This window comes from Phyllostomus discolor, chromosome 8, assembly GCF_004126475.2.
Source record: "Phyllostomus discolor isolate MPI-MPIP mPhyDis1 chromosome 8, mPhyDis1.pri.v3, whole genome shotgun sequence".
NCBI classification, from domain to species: domain Eukaryota; kingdom Metazoa; phylum Chordata; class Mammalia; order Chiroptera; family Phyllostomidae; genus Phyllostomus; species Phyllostomus discolor.
The window spans coordinates 45,979,300-46,000,047 of NC_040910.2; the positions used below are offsets into that span (position 1 = coordinate 45,979,300).

The window sequence follows — 20,748 nt, forward strand, 5'->3', positions numbered from 1 at the left end:
CCTACAGGAGGCAACTGATTGATGTTTCTCTCTCCAATTGTTTCTCTCTCTCCCCTCTCCCCCTTCCTCTCTCCCTAAAATCAATCACTGAATATATCTTTGGGTGAGGGTTAAAAAACAAATATAGTTGGTTAGAGCATCCTCCCATGGACCAAAGTGTCCTAGGTTCAAGCCCAGGTGGGGAGCACACGAAAAAGAAAAGGGCAAATAACAGACGTTTCTCTCTCACATCAATGTTCTCTCTCTCTTTCTAAGAGCAATGAAAACATGTCTTAGGGTGAGGATAAAAAAATAAAAATATATACATAAATAAATAATATATGTTACTGTTGATATATTATTGTTGATAAGTTTGCTTTTACTAAAACCAGAAAAGTAAAACATTCTGATTTAATTGCAAATAAATATTTAACTTAAAATAATGTTAAGTTTTAATATGCTTACTGTTCAACTTTTTCAGTAATTAGTTCAATATTCTGGGGGGAAAAGTGGGTCACTTGTCTTATCCTAGTCCCAACTCTGGTGCCCATTGTTTGCTTTCTGCTGCTTCTGGCTAGTGTTTCAGCTCCCCAGGGTGGGGACTTCTATCTCCAGCTGATTTTCCAACTTCTAGGCCAGTGCTGCCCCCAAAATGGGTTCTTAATAAATATTTCTGGCATTAAAGAATGAGTGAATCCCATTTTTATAGCAGAAGGCATAGAGAGGTTAAGTGACTTGGCAAAGTCAATAACCTCTGCACAGTAAATAAGTCAGGAGCTGGATGTGAACCTAGGCTTTTTGGAATCTGTACTCTTGACTCCTGTGGACTTAGTGGCAGAATCCAAACTCAAACCAGATCTGATGGCAAAGTATGTAATCACACCAACATGCTGTCCTTTGGGGCAGAGGGCTGGGAGCCCAGAGCTCCATATTCTGGTCCTTCTGCCCTTATCCAACCTCATCACCTCAAGACAGTGCAGTAGCATGGCTTCTGTGCTCCTGGAATTTTCCAGCCTTCCTCCTCACCTCAGGGCCCTTGCATGTGCTGTTCACCCTGCTCAACACACATGCCCTCCAGCTTTTCTCATAACTGCCACCTCCTAATTCTTTCCCCAATTTCAATGTCACCTCCTCCAGGGAGGCCTCCTGGACTTTACAAGGGAGGCCCTAACACTCCAACCAGTGCCCTTCTCTAATTTTCTTTGTAGCCTTAAGCATCAGCTAAAATAATTTACTTCCTTGATTTGATCATTTTCATGCTTCTCTCCATCTCCCATAGTAGGATATCAGCCCTAGGAGGGCAAGAATATTTCTCTGGTTTGCTCACTGCTGTGTTCCCAGTGCCCCAGTACACAATGCCCAGCACACACTAAACATTCAATAAATGCTATCCATTATCATTGAGTGAGGGCATCATCTTGTTTACTTTCATTTATTCATCCATTCACCCATCTATTTAATCAACACTTATTGACTGCCTACTGTGTGCTGGGCACTGTGCTGGGCACTCGGAGTACAACAGTGTACAAATAGACAACATTTTGTTGATGGTACGCGCAGGGGTACCATCGCTTGTGAGACTGACAAAAAATGAGATAAGAAAAAAACATACAGTATGACAGACGGTGCTAAGTGCTAAGGTAAAACCTGAAGAGGCAGTGGATGATGAGTGTGAGCACAGTTTGACATTTAAATAGAGGGGTCTAAGAGGCCGAACTGAGAAGGTGATATTTGAGTAAAGACCTGAAAGAGGTTAAATACCTGCCTCCCCCATCAGATCTAGAGCAGGCATTGCGTCCTTTTCTTCCACCCCTGAATTCTCAGCTCCACACCAGCGCCTAGAATGTGGTAGGAGCCCCCTGGGTGGATGTGGGGCAAAGGAAGGCATTGGCCTGGTTTTGGGGTACAGAGTCTGGGATGGGGCCGGCCTGCCAGTGCACTCACATCCTGCAGCAGCTTCTCTAGGTTCTCCTGCAATTCGTAGAAGTAGACCGTGGTTATGAGGCCGTCGCGGGACTTGGTCAGGCAGTCCCGGGCCAGCTCGATGATCTGGTGGTGAATGAAGCTGAGCACCCCGTCGGCCAGCGGCAGCACGCTGTCAGGTTCGTAGGCGCGGGTGAAGTCGCGCAGCTTCTCCTCCATCTGCGCGGTGGCCTGCGGGAGCGATAGACAGGGCTTAGCCCAGAGGCTGTGGTCATCAGGAGCCTGCGCTGCACACGCGGGCCACCAGGGGGCGCGCGGAGCTAAGGCGAGCAGGGGGTGCTGTGGCCACCCAGCTTGCCCGCGGCGTCCCCGCCCTGACCCTCACCTTTGGGAACCTCTCCTTGTAGACATGGTTCATCATCACAATTTCGTTGTCATAGGAGGAGGGGGAGCGCCCGGGGCTGTGGGGAGAAAAGCCCATCCTGTCCAGTCTCCTGCCTATTGGCGGGGACTGGAATTTTGTAGTGCACAAGCCCCCAAACTGCCGACTTGGAGTTGGCGGCTGCCGGCCCACCTGAGGCTCCGCGAGCGGGGCCGCACTGCCGGGGAGCGGCGGCCTCCATCCTCGTCTGTGATGCTCTCAGTGCTGCCGAAGTGTTTGGACAGGAAGTGGAGCTCGTCCACAGTGGGCTGGTAGGGCAGCTGGTGCAGGCGCTCCTGGGAGGAGCAGGAAGACTGGGGGCGGGGGGGGGGGGGGGGGGGGGGGGGGGGGGGAGGCAGTACCAGGTCAGGGCTACTGCGGTCCCCCCACAGCTCAGGACCCAGGGCTCAGATTCCCGGGGCTGATGGACTGCTGGCAAGGCTGGTATTAGGACCTGATCGTGATCCTGGAGTCCAAGGACCCAGGTTAGTACTCTTGGCAACAGAGGGATGGGGACAGACGTGTAAGAACAGACACAGATGTGACTAGAGGGAATCTGTTAAAATGTAAGTCAAACCCTGACTGGTGGGGCTCAGTGGATCAGGCCTCTTTCTGCAAACCAAAATGTGGCCGGTTTGATTCCGAGTCTGGACACATGCCTGGGTTGTGGGCCAGGTCCCAGGTTGGGGGTTGGGGAGGGACAGAGGCAATGAATGAAACTGATTGGTGCCTCTCTCACATATTGGTGTTTCTCTCCCTCTCTTCCTCCCTCCCTTCCTAAAAATAAATAAAATCTTTAAAAAAATTAAAAAACAAAACAAACCTGAGTCAAGTCACATCCCTCCTCTGTTCAGAACACTTCATGGCTCTCACCTTACTTGGGGTGAACACCAAAGTCCTCCTCACAGCCCACAAGGTTTTGCATGAACATCTGGCCCTGTCTCTCTACCCTCACCTCTGTCCACTCTCCCTCTCTCTTGCTCTCCTCCACCCACAGAGCTGTGGCCTTCCGGATAGACCTTAAACAAGGCAGACACACTTCTGCCTCAGGGTTTGTGCACTGGCTGTTCCCTCTGCTTGGAGCACAGCTACTATGGATGACTCCTCTCTCAAATTTTTGCTTACGTGTCACCCTTCAGGGAGGTCTCCTCTGAACACACACCTATCACTTCCTAATATTACCCTATCTTGTTTCCTCTCGCTGTATTTACCTCCTGATGTATTACATCTTTATCACTTATTTGTCATCACTGTCTGCTAAGGGCACAGGTTGGCTCTGCTTGGTCTCTGGTCAGGGCCTGGCATGCAGCCAGAGCAAACACAGACCCACAGACATCAGTGAAGAGACACAAGGACATCCATGTGATGCTGTAGGCAGAATGCTCTTTTTAAATATCATATCACTCATTCCCCTGCTTAAAACTCCCTACCCCATCAGTAGCTACGAAAATAATTTTTAAATGCATACAATCTATGACCTTCAAAAGCACAATTTCAAAGAGTTCAGGCTGAAATTGTAATACAGTTTAATATACAGCAAAAAAGACTTTCTATGACTTCCCCCTGCATTTAGAATAAAATCCACCTCCGCCCTGCCTCTGGCCAACAGGCCCCAGCATAATCAGAGTCACTACTTGGCTCACCTCAACTCTTCCACTTCCAACTCAAAGTCCAGCCACACAAGGCTATTTCCAGCTTTCCCAGTGTAGCCAAGCTCTTTGTTGCCTCTGGGAGCTTGCACATGATGTTCCTCATTCCTTGAACACCCTTCCCTCCCTTCTTCCATCTGCCAAACTACTGCTGATTCTTGGTCTTGGCTTCAATGCCAACCCTTCCATGAAGGCTCATTTGACTCCCCTCCCCCTCCCAGCTAAGTCAGTTGCCTCCTCTCTGCTGTCACCTCCCCCTATACCACTCCCATCACAGTTCCAACCCCCTTTGTTGTAAATACATTCTTACTAGTCTGTCTCCCTCCATGAGGGCTTTTTGTAAATCCTTGGACTCTCCTCAGCTTATAGAGCCCACCCATCACATGACAGTCATGTAATAAATGTCTGCTGAACATCATACCAATGGATGGATGAGCAAACCAGAGACACAGGTAGAAAGGGGGGCAGATGGAGAGAGAGAGACTTTGGATATTGCAGAGGGTGAGCACATGGGCTCTGGGTAACAGGTGGGGACTGGCCTTGGCCAGCTGCAGACACTTGGCAAGTTGCTTAATGCCATTATCTGTAAAATAAGTCGGTGATGAATAGGATCCCCAAGAAGATATGTTGAGGGTGGAGAACAGGGCTGGGGTTAGGAGCAGGTTGAGACCTGCAATCCACTAACAGATGGATAAGCGACACCCTTGGAGGACAAGGAAAACCCAAAGCACTCACTAATGCAAGCCCAGCTGCTGGCCTGTATGTGGGCCTTGGGGTTAGAGGATATCCTGCCCACCCATCCACCCCCCTGACACTCACCGAGACAGTGGAGCTGGGTGTGTTGGTGCCATAGCCAGATGAAGGGAGCGAAGCCAGAGACCAACGGCGTCCGTCCGCCCTGGAACCCAGCCAAGGTGCTCAGAGGACACTAGGCCCCACCAGTCCCCCCGACTTCTCAGGTTGAGAGAGAAGCCAGGACAGGATTTAGGGGAGTATATCTATATGCTCTGAGATTCCTGAAGGCCCCCCAAGTCAGGGAGGTAAGGAGGAAGTCTTTTCAGTCAGATACGAGTCTCCTCTGCTCCTTCCCATGAACCTCCTCTCTTGCCATACTCAGCTCACACTAGCCCCCAGCATGGACCCTCCCCAAGGGATACCAGAAAAACCCAGTAGAGGAAATCATCCCAGAGGACACCAAAAGTTGACACCTAGAGGACGCCCCCATGAGAAAGCTCTCATAGGCAGACCCCTGGAATCTTCCCAGACCCCCACAAACTGACACATACTCTCACATCAGTACACTCAGGTTCACACAAACACAGTTGCTTTCCTGGCCACACCCACTAGTGTTAAAGTGACCAGTGTGGTCAAGTTCATGCACTCACAGTCACACACATGACCGGTACATGGACCCAAGTATCACACTTTCCCACACTAGCACAGAAGGCACTTGCAAAACCAGATATTCAGTCACGTATAGACACAGACACTTGTAAAGACCCAGCACCCCCACTTTAAAACACACACAGCCGACAGCTCCTCACGTACACTCCACACTTTCACATTCACGCTTTTAGTCAAGACGCCCTCATGTTCTCAGTCACACATTCAAACCCTCACACAGCCACACATTCATTCACACTCCCACATAGAGTACACACATGAGACACACTGGGCGGTGCATACTCCCTCACATACTCACATACATTTACAACCCTACAGTTACACACTCACATACATTCATACTCACATGCTGATGCATACACATCCCCATGGACACATGTGCAGGCACAGGCTGCTTCATATATTCACAACCTCGAAAAATTATACCCCCACACACTGGGGCACAGATTGCACAGCGGCAGGGACACACTCCCACGCACTGGACTCCTCCTTCATTCCTCCCTCCAGGCATTGCCATTGCTCAGCCAGCCTGCCTCCCAGCCCACCCTCCATGAAGGTGACCACATCATCAGCCATTTTTCTGGTTCCCTATTGCTCTGAGATGAATTCCATGGACAAGAGGGGGCCCTTCCTGCCGTGGCTGGTGTAGCTCAGTGGATTGAGTGCCGGCCTGCAAACCAAAGGGTCCCGGGTTTGATTCCCAGTCAGGAAACATGCCTGGGTTGCTGGCAGGGACCCCAGTGGGGGGGGTGTGAAGGCAAACACACATGGATACTTCTGCCCCTCTCTGTCTCTTTTCCATCTCTAAAACGGGGGCCTTCCACCGTTCTCCCCAGGGAGCTGTCCCCACAGTCCCCTGTGACTCCCACAACACGGCCTTCACCCGTCTTTGCAGTGATCCTGGTTCTCTGGCCTGCCACTCCAATTCAACTCTGGGTATACAGGGGTGTCATTCTCCCCTACGCTCAACTCCCAGAGCACAGCATGTGTTGGGACAATGCTTTTAGAATAAGTTCAGAGAAAAAGAGACCTGCCCAAACACGCTGGTGATTCCCAGGAGTTTCTCCCCAAAATATTCAAGGAATCTCTTGGCTTTGTCCAATTTCTCCAAAGTCCCCAGAAAATAAATTTAGACATACTTCAGAAGCACACGCAGACATCCTCGCCCTAGAGGGAAACCTGAGATTCCTCCTCTTTGGTCCTCGAGAAATATAGCCCTAGGAACCCTCCCCCACTTGGGGGATCCAGAGTCCCTCCTTGGGCAACGCTCAGTCTGCGCTTGCGCACTTCATCTCCACTCCGGTCCTGTTGCTATGGAAACGCCTGGCTAAGAGTGCTAGGCGGGAGACAGACCCAAAGCTTTGAGGCTCTGCGAAGAAGCCCTGCCCCTTCCCCCCGGATTCAGCAAAGGCGTTGGCACCGCCTTCTTATAGGCCCCGCCCCTAAGGCTGGGCGCTGGTTACCTCGGGGACTTTGGGGCACTCTGCAGAACCCTCAGGCCCTGGCTCAGGTCCAACTAGGAGGGGAACAGATGGCAGCCCAGACGGTGGGTGGGGAGAGTCCGACCAGGTAGGGTTCTGGGGCCCTGCAGACAAGGACTCACCTTCGGGAAGAAGCAAAGGAGAAGTGGGCGGGGGTGTTGGGAGAGAAGTTGCGGGGGCTATCCAGGGGACTGCTACCTGTGGCGGAAAAAGGGGGATCTTTAGGCCTGGGCTAGGGGGCAATCCCATCAGATTTCCTGATTTCCAAAACGGGTTGGAGGCAGCAGTCATTCTCTCTTTAGTCCCAAAATGTGAGTGGGCCACGCCCTCTTCGCTGTGGCCCCGCCCTTCGAAGATGTTTAGGTCACCTAGTTAGACCAGCCCCTTCAGGACGATTCTGCCTTACTCTGACATAGCCAACGTCCCTCAGGTATGGATCTTTCTTTCTGACCCACCCCTTAACCAATCTCGCTCCGCCCGTCAGTAAGTAACCTTCTGCTGGCTGGCCTCGCCCACGTAGCGATAGCCTCGCCCCTTGTCCAATCTGGGCTCTCTACTAACCAGACTCGGCCCACCCCTCCTGCAGCATGGACACACCCCTCTCCTGTGGCGACACCTCCTCTGGCCCACACCCATCACCTGTCTCACCCAGGTGTCCAGGCAGTGGGGAGTGGGGTCGCGGCAGCGTGGGCGAAGTGCTGGTCAGGATGAGGCTTTTCCGGTTACTGGTGCGGCAGCTGCGGGGAAAGGGAGGCAAAGGGGCCGGGCCACAGCTCAGGCTGGGAGTTTGTGAGCCCAACCAGCCACACTCCTTTTCTGGGAAATGTCCCCAGAAAACCACTACTCAGAGGAGGAGGTAGTAAAGGAGGAGGCAGTGGAGGCCTTGGCAGGACTGTGTATGGGAGGGAATACAGGCGTGATGTGTATGTGAGAGACTTCTGATATGAACCATGTGGGGCCATGTGGGGCATAGTGTCAGTCACGGAGTGATAGTCATGTTGTCTATGTGACACTACTGGAGGTACTGAGTGTCTGTGTGTGACATTTGCTGCATGTATCCACGAGTGGCAGGCACCCAGTGTGTGAGTTCAGCACTGGGCATGTACTAGTGTGACATCATATGACACAATGTATAATGTCACTGGTGCATGACTAGATGTGCCACTGTGTGCTGTAACATCTGCATGATGTGTGATTTCTGCTGTATGTGTGTGTGTCTGTCGTCGTGTAGCATTCTAAGTCTGTATGAGAGACTGTCACTATCTGTGTATGACATTCACCATGAGGGTCCACAGTGGCATCTACAGTGTGTAGGTTTAACACCCTGTGACACTGGGCATGTCTGAACATGCCATCGTGTGTGACATTCCCTGTATGAGTCTTGCATGTGATAATATGTAATATTGTGTGTCTCATTCTCTGCAAAATTCCATGTTTATTTTGACACCCATGTGATGCAGCATGTGAGATGCTTAGGGTGATATCATGTGTTATAACACTGGATGCATGGATGTCATTGCCACATATGTGTCTTGTGCATCTCCAGTTGCATAATCCTGTGTGTCACCATACAGGTAACATCTTATTGGGTGTTTACAAGTGTACACAATAGTGTACCTGTGGGTTTACTTGTTACTGTGTGAGACTGGGGGTGTCCCTGTGTGTCTCTGCAGGTGTTTGACATATGGCCACTGTATGACTAGGTATTTGTCGTGCCTCCCGGGTGTATCTGGGCCACTAGGGCTGGAGTGTGTGTGTGTGTGTGTGTGTGTGTGATCATGTCCAACGTGAAGCTGTATGTCACTGTTTTCCGTATGAGGCTGTGTTGGGGGGCAAGTTTGTGCCATGATAAAAGTACCCCCCCTTCTTTCTGCCCTTCAGGAGCCAACCTTTCGAGGAAAGAGACCCCAGCCCCTCAATCCCCTCACCCCGCCCCCACCGCAGTGACTGAGCATATTAGCGCGCCCAGAACATGCGGCTTGGGGGTGGGGGAAAGCCAGGCTGCGGCTATTGTTCTGAAAGTGCCAAACCCCTACCCTCCCGTTCTTCCTTTACCGTCTCTGAGCTGCCAGAGCCCACAGGGCCAGCAGACAAAGACATTGCACCCCCTCCCCCGCAGCAGCCCCCTCCCCCCGGCAGCGGTTCTTTCCAGCGCGCCCCCCCAGTCTCGACTCTACACTGGCCCCCATTCAACCCCATCCCTGGCAGAAAGGTGCAGCGCGGGCACCTCTGGCGCAGCTGGGCCGGGTGCAGCATCCCGAGCCCCACCCTGCGGTAGCGGCTGGTGGGGAGGCTTGGGTCAGGGTCTGAGGGATCGGGGGTCTACCTCTTGGTGCGGCGGAACATACTGCTGCCAGGGAAGGAGGGCATCGAGAAATTGGAAAGCGCAGTCCAGAGAGAGTCAGACATGACCCGGCGGCGGCGACATGGTGGCAGGTGCGGCAGCAGCGGCGGCGCGGGGAGGGAGCGCGCGGGGTGGAGGCTGGAGCCGCAGCGGGCAGAGAAGGGCGGGGGGAAGGGAGGGCCGCGCGGCTGCTGCCTGCCAGGAGGGGGCGCAGCGGGACTCCAGTGCGCCAGGCCCCGCCCGCAAGCGCGCCTAGAAGAGGCCCCAAACCGCGGCGGGAGAAGGGGCGTCCAGCTCAGAGCATCTCTCCCCAAGGCTCACCTGCTGCTTTTCCGAGGCAGGGGCAAATCCTTCTGGAAGGCAAAGGAGAAAAAGGATAGAAGTAAAAATAAATAAAATCTTAAAAATAATTTAAAAAAAAAGGATAGAGGTCAGCATTGGCCAGCAGCCACTGCCCTCAAGTCTTCTCAGGAGAAATTGGATGGCCCAGGCCCCTCATCAGTATTATCACCTGCACCCTTGGCCACGCGCTGAGGACTGGGGGGTAGCGGTGAGGCGTACCAGGTTAATTCCTCCCTCCCACCCCCACCCCGACCCTCAGAGACCAGCACAGGGCCCCATGGAGAACTCCTAAGTTGGTATCTCAATGCATGTATGAGCAAATGAAATAGGAGTTCATTTTAAAAAATATTTCTTGAGCTCCTACTGCATGCCAGGCACTGTGCTAGGCACTGGGAACACAGCAGTAAATAAGACAAATAAAAAGTTCCTGCCCTTTTGTGACTAGCATTTAGAGGATGGAAGGAGACAAGAACAATGTAGGCATGAGCGACATCATTTTAGGCAGTAATAAGTTGTCATGAATAAAATTAAGCAAAGTGATGTGATGAAAAATGGCTAGGAGGGGTCGCAATGGTCTGAGAGGGCTGCTGGGGGAGGTGCCCTTTAAGATGCTTGATGTAAAGAAGCAGCTTTGGGAGGACCTGTGTAGAAAGCAATCAAGGTAGAGGAAACCGCAAAGGCTTGGAGTCAGGAATAAACTTGGCATGCTCAAGCATGAAAGGATGAATTAATGAATGATTCCTCCACAATCTGAGAGCTCTATCCCACTCTCCATCAGATCCACAGAGTTGGGGGTGGGAATAGTTAGGTGGCTCAAAACTGAGGTTTGAATTGGGAATCAGGCAGTGGCTAGGTGGTCTCTTTTTTTTATAATGTCAGTGGTAATTGGTAGCCACTAACTTTATGTGTACACATCAGAAGATGGTTGTGTTCCGCTTGTCAAGCATACAGGTCACTAAATGGACCAGAAATTACACAGGTCTGAACCCTTTTCCAAGAGCGATGGGGAGAGAGGGTGCTGCCTCCCAGCCAGTTCTGAGTCCATAGGCTGATGTGAATAAAGGGGATTGGGTAGGGCTTCAAGATTTGGGGTGAGGGTTTCCTAAGCCCTTCTGTTGAGGACTCCAACCAGGAGAAAATTAATCTTTTTTGGGATCTCTGAAAAGCAGGAAGCCGTGGGTTCAGATCCCAGGTTAGCCTCTTATATCCTTGGCAAATGACCTTGCAATAGTTGTGCCTCCTAGAGATTTCTCTGAGATGATATAGGTGTCTAGCACCTCAGAATCATGCCTAGTACATAGTTAGCATTCAATATGAGGTCATGGGAACAGGAATTTTTGTGGATACATTGGGATCAGGAATGGACACATTGTGATAGAAGATGGGCCAGAGGGACTTCCCACTCCCATGTATGAAGGACACATGTATGATCAGAGTCAAAGGGCACACTGTCCACCTCAGCAGACCTGCCATCCCGAGCCATTGGGTGACCTAAAATCCATACCGGGTTTTTCCCTTGTCTTTGCAAGATCAGCTTGAATGAGCGTCCTCTTGGATCAGCCTAGCCGGTCTCGCGACTGCAATGGCCCAAGCAAAATCAAGACCTGGATTTTTCTGGCCACGGAGCCCAGGACTCCAGGCAGGGGTACACTTGGTCTTCGAGTGTAAGCCCCTGGGGAACATTTAAGCCCCTGTCGAAGAAGTCCTCAAACCTGGCCCCATCCGGTAGCGCCCTTAAACATACTAAAGTCGAACAAAGGGGCAAACTAGAGCGTTAGAGGATTTGGTTCCGTGGCGTCAGTGTAAAAGGACGCCACATCCATCCCCAGCTGCACAGCGGCTGTGCCAAGCGGATGCTACTTCTCCCTAGGATTAATGGACAGCTCTGCAGACAGGGCATCGGAATCTAGGATGCTGTCTATATATACAATCCCAACTGCTCACAGGGAACCCTCAGGCGCACAGCAGTTGTGGGAGGTACAGTTCCTAAACGGTTGCACCAGTGTGAAGGTGTATCTGGGTAGCAAACTGCTTAACCCTCCCAGTGGGAAGAGATAGGGGCAAGACTCCGGCACCAATACCTAAGACTAGAGGTAGCCTCCGGATGGACTGGAGAGTGAGTAGGAGGATCCCGGGCTGGGGGTGGGGTCTTGCGAGAGAGACAGAAATCCCGCGTGGCACTGAGCCAATGGAAATAGGCGTCCGCCTGGAGGGCGGGGACACACCCCTTGCAGGCACCGCCCCTTCCCTCCTTTTTCCTGGAGACCCGAGGGCGAGTACCCCGTTTGGCTCCTTCAGCATCTGCTCTGGTTTTGTCACAGCTCCTTCCCTCCCTTTTCTCAGAACCCTCCCCCTAAGTCAGCCTTGGAATGAGGAGGGAATTCGGGGAAGACCTGAGGATCCCAAGGCTCCTAGATGGGGCCATCTAGGCTCTGTTTGATAGCTTTCCAACACAGGTCTAGCTCCAGCATCATCCAGACGCCTGGAAAGTCCTTCCTGCAGTCTCACTCCGATTTTTCCTGCTGCAATGACTGATCAGCTTTCCCTGGTCTCCAGCCTCAAGGACGATGGATTAGAGGAGTCCAGAAAAGGACTAGGCTCTGGATGAGGATTTGAATCTTCCCCTTCTTTTCCCAAGCTTCAGGCAAGAGATGTGGGTCCACGTAAGGCTTTATGTAAGCTACTCCAGATTATCTAGCATAGGGCTGAGCTCCAACAAGGCTCAGAAGGGCCAGATCCCAGGCAGGCTGTGGGGTGAGGCTTTGATCAGTTTTCCCTCTGGGGTCAGTTTGGGAGCAACACCAAGCCCCTGTATTAATCTTTAGAAGCTCACACCGAAGATAGGAAAAGACCCTTCTCAGCTTCAGAATCCCCACCCATGTTGGAAGTGGGAATTGCTGACGTCTGGATTTGTCCCTGCCTTCCTGTACTCCACAACAATCCTCAGGGTCCCACTCCGTGCAGTGGACTCACACCTCCCGCGGCTGCGCAGCCTGGAGACCAGCATCTTCTAAGGCCGCAAGGAGCTAAAAATCGCTCCCGCCCACCCACAAGCTGCCCTGGACTTGAGGATGGGGGGAGGTGTAGTAAAGCGGGGTGGAATAAAGAGTGAGGAGGAAGGCTGTCTAGGTGCCTGTCCAATTAGGTCAGTAGAAAGAATCCTGGATGCCAGACAGGTGCATGGAGGTCGCAGGGGGGTCCTCACACCTCCAAAAGGGTCTCCTGAGGAGGTAGGGGACGAAGCTGCCACACAAACATGTTTATGGCTGTGGCGGCACTGGCGGCCCCGAAGGGCTGGGGCCCTTGGGCATTAACTTTGCTCTACACCCCCTCATCCCCAGCCTGGCAGAGTGCCAGGGCAATGACTTCGGTCCTAGCCCCCTTCCCCTCGGGCGGGCCAGGCGCTCCTGAGGCTGTCTTCCAGGTGGAGTGCGGCTGTACCCCCTCCTTCAGCTTCCTGGATCCCCGGGCGGCGCCTGAGGGGCGGGGTTCCCAGCGCGGCAGGACGCGCGGCCGCCGAGTTCCCTGCGGGTAGCAACCCCCAGGCCCGGAGAGGGGATGCCGGGCCGAACCTGGCGCAAGTTCTCCCCGCCCCAGCTGGGCTCCGCCCCAGGGCGCCGACCCCTTCCCCTCTACCAGGGTTGGGGCTACCACCTACCTGCAGCCTCCGGCGGCGGATCAGGCCGGAGTCGTCCATTGCAGCGGTAGCGGCTGCGGCCCGGGGGAGGGAGGAGGGAGGCGACGGCGGCGGGAGGAGGGAAGAGGGAGGGAGGGAGGGAGAAGCGGGGATCGGGGATCGCGCGGTGGCCAGGGGGACGAGGGGGGGCGGAGCGAAGTGGGGCGGGTCGGGTACCGTCACTGCGTCTGGGCACCCGAGCCGGCCTCGGCCCGAGGTTCCCCGCCCTGGGAGGTGGGGGAGGTAGGGAGGGGGAAGGGAGGGGCCTTTAGATAACCCGAGACTGCCCAGCTACGGAGAGACCCCTATAAGGAGACACCCCCAGGGAGAGACATGCCCCACGAAACACCTCGAGAGAGACATTCTCACTGAGATGCATTCCCCATGCGACGCCCCCAGCGATCCTCTCAGGAAGACACATTCCCCGGGGGGACAGTCTCCACGCGAGACCCTCTCCAACCAGACCCTCCCCTCACCCTGAAAATGATTCCTAAGACAGATGGTCTGTACGAGGCGACACCTCCTCTAAAAGCCCCCTCCCCCAGAAAGAAACATTTCCGCATAGAAAAATCTCCATGGGTGACATTTCACGTGGAGAACCTGCTATATTCTCTGTGGGAAATTGTTCCCACCCACAAGACCCTCACATCCCAAGGAGAGACATTTAGAGTGACATGTTCACCCAAAGACCGGTCCTCACGGGAGATGCCCCCTCAGGAAAACATTTACATCCACGTGCCGCCCCCTTTCCCAAGCAGAGCCCTGCAGCCGCTCTACTGACCCCTCCCTTACCGCCAGGATCAAGGAGCCAGGCCAGACCCAGCTATATTTATAGGAGCGATGAGCAGGTCTTTGGGGAGGGGGACAGCTGAAGCGACTTTCAATCCACCCTCCGCAGTGTTCCCACAGTTGAGGCCAAACCGACCAGAGTTAGAGAGCAAAGTGTTGGAGGGCTCCCCACCCTGACTCCAGTCATTGGAAGACAGGGTAGAAGGGGCTTCCCAAAAGGTACAGCCCTTAACTGGCCCGAAAGCCGTGGGAGGCGCGTCACTAGACCGGAGCGACCCCTGCCTGTCAAGGAAGGCAACAGCGAAGTCTTGGTCTGCGTGTTCCCCGCACGCCAGACTCCTCATCTCTACGACTTTGCCTAAGTTATTGTTTGTCTCTGTCAGCATGTTTGGGTTGCCGTCTCCTGGAGTCCGTGTCTCATACTTCGGTGTCCAAGGGCCAGATTCCGCTGGTGTCGCCCCTTTTCACTCCTGCCATCGTGAGAGCTCTCCGTGGTGCTGATCTCACGAGATCCTGTCCACAGTGCTGAAACACATGCTCAGGGAAGGAGTCTGAGGTCAGGGGAGGGGAATGGCTGGAGGGAGGCAGACCACAGCATGGGCAGATATGACCTACGAACACCCTGCGCTACCCCAAGATGGGCCGAGGGAAGGCTAAGCCCGTCAGGTCTTGGTTGCTGACGCCTCCAGGGCATCAATGGGTGCCCAAGAGGGGCCCCGAGACAGTGCTTGCAATCGGTTCATTTACTTGACTTGTATTGAGCACCTACTGTGGGCAAATCAGTGCTTTGGGACCTAGGACTACAGCAGTAAAATAGACAAAAACTCTGCACTAGCCTGAGAAGGGAAGGATTTGTGGTAGTGGTCATCACCCACAAAAACACATATGCACAAAAACATATCTATGAGGACAGGTGTACACATGTACACATATGCTCTGCAAACACACACACACAAACACAAAATAACACATGCTCACCAGACTCATGTACTCATAGTTACACACTCAGCAAACATATATTTTACAAACACACACTGCAAATACATACACCTATACTCAGCAGATACACACAAACTCACATTCTGCAAATACATACTTAGAAAATGTAAACATACCCATATACAGTAAGTACACACACAACACATACACTCAACAAAGCGCGCACACACACACACACAGTCCCAAAACCAAAGGAAGCTCAGCTACACACAAACTCTGACCCAGCATGCAGACACACTGTCCTCCCAAAACAAAACATGGACACACACACACACACCAACCGCAGGGCTATTTTTCTTACCAGGCTCTACTAAAATGTCAGGTCTATAGATTGAGATTTTCATGTCTTGGTCACTACTGCATCCCCAGAATCTGACACACAGCAGGTGCTCAATAAATATTTGTTGAATGAATGAATGAATGAATGGAGGAAATGTTTTCAAGGTACACACACAGAAACTACAAAGGGACACACACACATATTTCAGATGCAGACACATCCTTTGTACCCATGGCAACACCCCCTTGTTCACTCATAGTAAACATTTATGGTCAACAACCTTTATGGACTGACTTTATCTATTCACTGGTCCAACATTTTCACAGTACACACACTCTAACACGATCCTCCTCTCCCCTCCCCTCCATTTATTACCTGATTCATACTCAACTGGATGTACTTGGCTTGGGGCATAAACAGTCCTGCTTATCCAGATTTTGAACACACAATCACACAAGAGACACATACAAACTACACACAACAAACACATTCAACACACTGCCACACAAACACACTTCACCCAGCACACACACGCACTTCCCACACATATAGATCCAGAGTTTTAGCCACAACCTCAACATAAAAGCAAACACAAGGATGTATGTATTCACACCGGTCCAGGTTCTCCAGCCTTTGGTCAGCTGAACAGGGGGCGGGGTAGTGGGAAACACCTCCCTTGCACCAAACCACGCCCCTTTCCTCAGACCCAGTTTCCTGGACTTAACCTTGAAGTGTCTCAGCAGCGCCCTCGACCCCAGTGCGGCTAAGCGGTGAGAGGTGGCCCCAAGGGGGCATAGGAGGGTAGGGAATCATTTTGTCTCCACAGACTCCCAGTTTCCTCCGACCTGGGGTTTTTGGACCCCAGCGGCAGAACCCAACTCCCGCCACAGCCAAGCTTGGCTCGGAAGGCCTGGCCCTGGTTGGCAGCCCCTAAGCTGATTGTAGGCTGAGAGAAGGTGACCATGAGAGGGGCCCCCGGGGACTGGGGGATTGAGAAGGAGGGAGACTGGTCAGAAGATTTGGAGGAATTACTGGACAAAAGAGGGACATTGAAAGAGCTGGAATGTCCCCTTAATTTTGAGGACAGAGGGGGTTGCCTGAAGGCTGAATAGGTTGAGAGGTCCTGTTGGATGTGAGGGGGGAGGGGCAGCATGGTCAAACTGGGAGGCACATGGACCTGAAGAGATGGAGGGGACACCATTCTTTGGGTGGGGGGAGATACTGGGTCAGAGACAGGCCTTGGTGGCACCCTGGAATTTTAAGGTCTTTGGCCAATGACTCCTCAACTGCTCTCTGTTCCACCTGGCACCATCTCCTGGGTGTGCATCAAGAGTACCACCCTGAGTTCCCAGAAGAGAATGGCCAAACTCATCCCGTAACCCAGCTGACTCTTATCTCAGGTGGACATGGCTTGCAGGGGCTGTACTCAACCCAGGGGCCTGGTCCGGGCCCTGCAACTGACCCTGGCATGGATCCTGCTAAGGGCCTGTGGAGGGGGCCATTCACTCCCCATTAGGTCCCAGAGACACCATAGGCTGGTGGCTGATCTGAGCACAGGCCAGCTGCACCGAGCAGGTGAGCACTTTAGACCCAGCCTAACCCCAACACCCTAGAACTCCCACTGCAACCTAGCAATGCCAGAATTTTCTTGTGACACAGGCTTAGGGTGACCAGGATAGGCAGCCTGGACTAGTGCTGAAGACTGATGGTTAGAAAGCACAGGCTCTGTAGTGAGGCTGCCTGGGTTCAAATCCCAGCTCTGCCACTGTGTAGCTGGGTGCCACAGGGCAAGTCACTTAACCTCTATCGGTCTCATGCGGGTCATTAATAAGTAGAATAGACCTACCGCATGGGGGTGTTGTAAAGGGGTTTATGCAAGCATTTGAGAACTTATAACACTATCAGCAACATAAAAATAAGTAGCTGATTAAGATAAATGATTATTATTACTTGAAGCTGCATTGCACCTCAAGCAGTCTTTAAGTTTTATGATTGGGAGGAATTACATAAATAGGGTCAACCCTACCTGAGGATCCAAGACCCCAAGTAAAAGGAGTTCCCTTCTCCATTGCCGTTTGTTGTTCCTCAGAGGTGGACACACCAGAGGCACTGGACCCTGGAATCTTCTCAGAGGGCTGTGGGGAGCCCAGCCCTGGGTGAGTACAGCCCCCTGCCCCCTCCCTGTGTATTTCCTTGGGCTTTTGCTCGTTTCCCCAGCTAGGGGTCAGGGGGTCAGAGGCTCCTCGCATCTTGACCCATCTGGACCTGTCTTTCCCGATGTCCAGGTGCAAATCCTTCCTGGAACACCTCCAAGTTGCCCTCCGCAGTCGTTTCCGCTTCCAGCTATTGGGGATACACCAGACACAGTCGCTCTGCGCGGAGCTCTGCCATGTCTGGTAGGAGAGGCGGGGCGTGAGGCGAGTGGCCCATCTCCGCAGGGCCGAAGTGGGATCTGCAGCTTGCAGGTCCTAGTGTTTGAAGGGGCATGGCCTGCCTCCAACTACGGCCAAGTTCTAAAGGCTGAGGCCTAGTGTTTAGAGGTTAGGCAGAAAGGGGTGGAGCTTGTAGAGTTCCTGGCTTTGAAAATTGGCAACTCCTTCAAGTGGCCTCCGTTGGACTTGGTTCTTAAACAAAGGGACGGGGCCTCTTTCTTGAAAAGAGAAGCTGAAAGGGTTGAGTCTTTTAAGGGGCTGACCTAGAACAGAAGGTCTGTGGTGGGCAGGGATGCGGCCAGTGGTGACAGAGCCCTGGGTATGTGTGGCGAATATGGGGTGGGGTGAAATCTGGAGGGTGGCATTTGCTCCAATGCAGGCCTAAGTGTTGGTGCCTGCATGGGAGAGAAGCATACACTGCACGGATCCTCAGAGAGGAGGAATCCCACTGGAACGAAACTGCAGAGCCTTTACCTACCTTCTTTTCTGCACACACCAACCCCAGGTTTGCCACCTGTAAAAGTGATATCACCTGTGGCCCGACTTGGCTGCCACTCCTAGAAAAGAGAGACTGCAACCTTGATTGCAGAACCTATGGCCAGGTGAGCATGGAACAGGGCACTAGGAAGAGGCTGAAACCTCCCCTTAGTATGTGCTATCTTAAACCACCTAGGCCCCAGAGTTGGGCCTGGCATTCTCAAGTCCCCACCCTTCCCCCTTCTACAGCCCAACCTCCCCCAGTGAAATACATTCACATGTATGGATGCAGCCCCCCTAATGTCCACAGTTAGATTTTGCCCTTCCCAAGGGACTGTCTCTGTTCTAGGCCCACCCACAATCTGAAGACCCAGAGGCCCAAGTCACCTTCCCCAAAGCCCCAGTCCCTTGGGAACCAGTAAGAACTAACTATTCGCCTTCCCCAAGCCCCCCCGCCCCCCCCCCACTATGGCCCCTCCCCTAGATTCCCAGGAGGACCCAGAGGCTGGAATTGCCTGCCCCAAGACTGCCCCTCTGGCCCCTATCATCAATGGAACTTGGGGGCCTTTCTCTTCCTAAGGCCAAGGTTCTGAGAAACTGCTCTCTGCCTGCACCAGAGGGCCACATCCCCAAGGTATCTGCACTCCCCCCACTAACTCCACCTCTTCTCCCAGACCTTCACTGACGGAGTGGACCTTTGCCGCTCGGTTCTTGGCTTTGCACTGCCGGTGGCTGTTCCTGGCGCTGGTCACTGCCTCAACATTTCCATCTCGGTGCTTCCACATCCCAGACAGGGACGGAGGGCCCGGGAAACCACCTTCCTGACCTCCCGCCACCCTCACACCTGGATTGGGGAGGCTACAGGCAGCGGGAGTGGCAGTGGAAGCGGCAGTGGCCCCTAGAGACACTGTGCTTAGATGGGAGACAGATCCCTGTACCCCCACCCCCCTGCCCGGCTGGCCCCTCTAGACACTCAGAACTCTACCCTCTCTCCCTCTCAGCCCTGTCCCTCCTCCCTGGAGCCCCAGACTCCAGATTATTAGAAAAACAAGCCAACTCTAGCTCATTTCCCCCTTCCCTCCACCCTGGAATAAAGTCATCTACTAGAGCAAATGATGTGGCAGCTTCTTGGGGAAACAGGTGGGAAAGATAGTCACCAGAGCGATAGGTGTCTCACTTCTAATATGCAGGTCCTAGGGTTAGCGCCTACACTATTCACTAGTGTAGGTGTGAATGCTGGTGGCCTGTACTCTGGAGCACTTGTCTCAGTAACTTGGAGCATTCAGGTGTCAGAAAAGGGGGGGGGGGCGGTCAGAAGAAGGGCTGACCAGGGCACATGTGCTCCCACTGTGTGCCACCAAGAAGCTCCCTGACACAAGAGAAACCCCCTTCCTCCCTCCCCATTCTCCCAAAACCCTAAAGCAAAGGGCTGGACTGAAACTCAGGATTTGGTTTGTAAGCACTACTCCTAATTCTTCTCATCTGGAAAACACAGGGTTTTGTGTGTTATTTTTTTAAGATTTTTATTTATTTTTTTAGAGAGAGGGGTAGGAAGGGAGAAAGAGAGGGAAAGAAACATTGATCAGTTGTCTGGGGACCTGGCCTGCAACCCAGGCATGTGCCCTGACTGGGAATTAAACCAGCGACCCTTCAGTTCGCAGGCTGGTGCTCAATCCACTAAGCCACACCAGCCAGGGCAAGGCAAGATTTCTTCTAGTTCAATAGAGCAAGATTGATGGACGCCTCCTGTGTCCAGGCACTACTGAAATGGACCAGGTTCATTCCCTGCCCTCAGTGCTCACTTATATTGCTGATGGGTGTGCCCATTGGGTGCCAGCCTTCAAGGAGGGAAATTTGAAAATATCTCTTCTCCAAGTTATAAACACACAGATTCTCTAACCTAGCAACCCCACCTCTTGGAATTTATCCTACAAAGCTGTATACAAGAAATAGCAAATTATCACCACCATTCCCTATTACAGAGATTTAACAGCAAGCTGAGTGATTACTCAGTGTTTATAAAGAGGTGTTAAACTACAGAACAGTCTGTCATGTAGGGCTCTTCAGCTACAAAGCAAATAAAGTCTTTAGATACCCATTGGAAATTACCTCTAAGATATATGTGGTAAAAAGAGTAATGTGCACTATCTAGAATATAGTTTGTTTCCACTTGTGTAAAAAATGAAATTGCAGCTCTGGCTAGTGTGGCTCAGTTGGTTGAACATTGTCCAATAAAGCAAAAGGTTGCCAGTTTGATTCCCGGTCAGAGCACATGCCTAGGTTGTGGGGCAGCCCCCAGTTAGGGCATGATTGATGTTTTTCTCTCACATCGATGTTTCTCCCCCTCTTTCTCCCTCCTTCCCCCACTCTCTATAAATTAAAAAAAAATAGAGAAAATTTCAGAAGACAATGTATCTGTTCACACATGTTTGTAACGGGTTATATCTGGAAGGCTGTAGAAGGCACCTGCTATGGTCTGAATATTGGTGTCCCTCCAAGTTCCCATGTTGAAATCCTGACCCCAAAGACGACGGTATTAGGGGGCATAACAT

At 52.5% G+C, this 20,748-nt stretch overlaps 2 protein-coding genes across 11 annotated transcripts in view; one reads left to right on the forward strand and one right to left on the reverse strand.

The window, feature by feature from the left end:
- The window catches only part of MAST1 (microtubule associated serine/threonine kinase 1), a 29,154-nt gene extending 15,847 nt beyond the window's left edge, over positions 1-13,307 (reverse strand). For 2 of the 8 annotated variants that reach the window (XM_036032419.1, XM_036032418.1), the window contains exons 1-7: positions 9,184-9,342; positions 7,455-7,594; positions 6,980-7,055; positions 4,792-4,870; positions 2,477-2,637; positions 2,288-2,363; positions 1,924-2,133 (exon numbers count right to left, since the gene is read on the reverse strand). In XM_036032419.1, the coding sequence (XP_035888312.1) occupies positions 1,924-2,133; positions 2,288-2,363; positions 2,477-2,637; positions 4,792-4,870; positions 6,980-7,055; positions 7,455-7,594; positions 9,184-9,266 (825 nt within the window). In that variant the 5' untranslated portion in view covers positions 9,267-9,342. Of the gene's footprint in view, positions 1-1,923; positions 2,134-2,287; positions 2,364-2,476; positions 2,638-4,791; positions 4,871-6,979; positions 7,056-7,454; positions 7,595-9,084; positions 9,349-9,522; positions 9,555-13,201 lie in introns of those variants that run through there. The other 6 variants (XM_036032424.1, XM_036032420.1, XM_036032421.1 and 3 more) reach the window with 6 other exon arrangements.
- A 2,671-nt stretch (positions 13,308-15,978) lies between these two features.
- RTBDN (retbindin) lies at positions 15,979-19,309 on the forward strand. 3 transcript variants are annotated; one of them, XM_036032431.1, is made up of 6 exons: positions 15,979-16,088; positions 16,688-16,862; positions 17,377-17,443; positions 17,573-17,683; positions 18,225-18,321; positions 18,871-19,309. In XM_036032431.1, the coding sequence occupies exons 2-6, from the start codon at positions 16,694-16,696 to the stop codon at positions 19,096-19,098; spliced, it is 672 nt and encodes a 223-aa protein (XP_035888324.1). In that variant the 5' UTR covers positions 15,979-16,088; positions 16,688-16,693; the 3' UTR covers positions 19,099-19,309. The 3 variants fall into 3 exon arrangements, with proteins under 3 accessions (XP_035888324.1, XP_035888325.1, XP_028375417.1); XM_036032432.1 differs by having other exon boundaries at positions 15,990-16,057; XM_028519616.2 differs by having other exon boundaries at positions 16,003-16,243.
- The last annotated feature ends 1,439 nt before the right edge of the window (positions 19,310-20,748 follow it).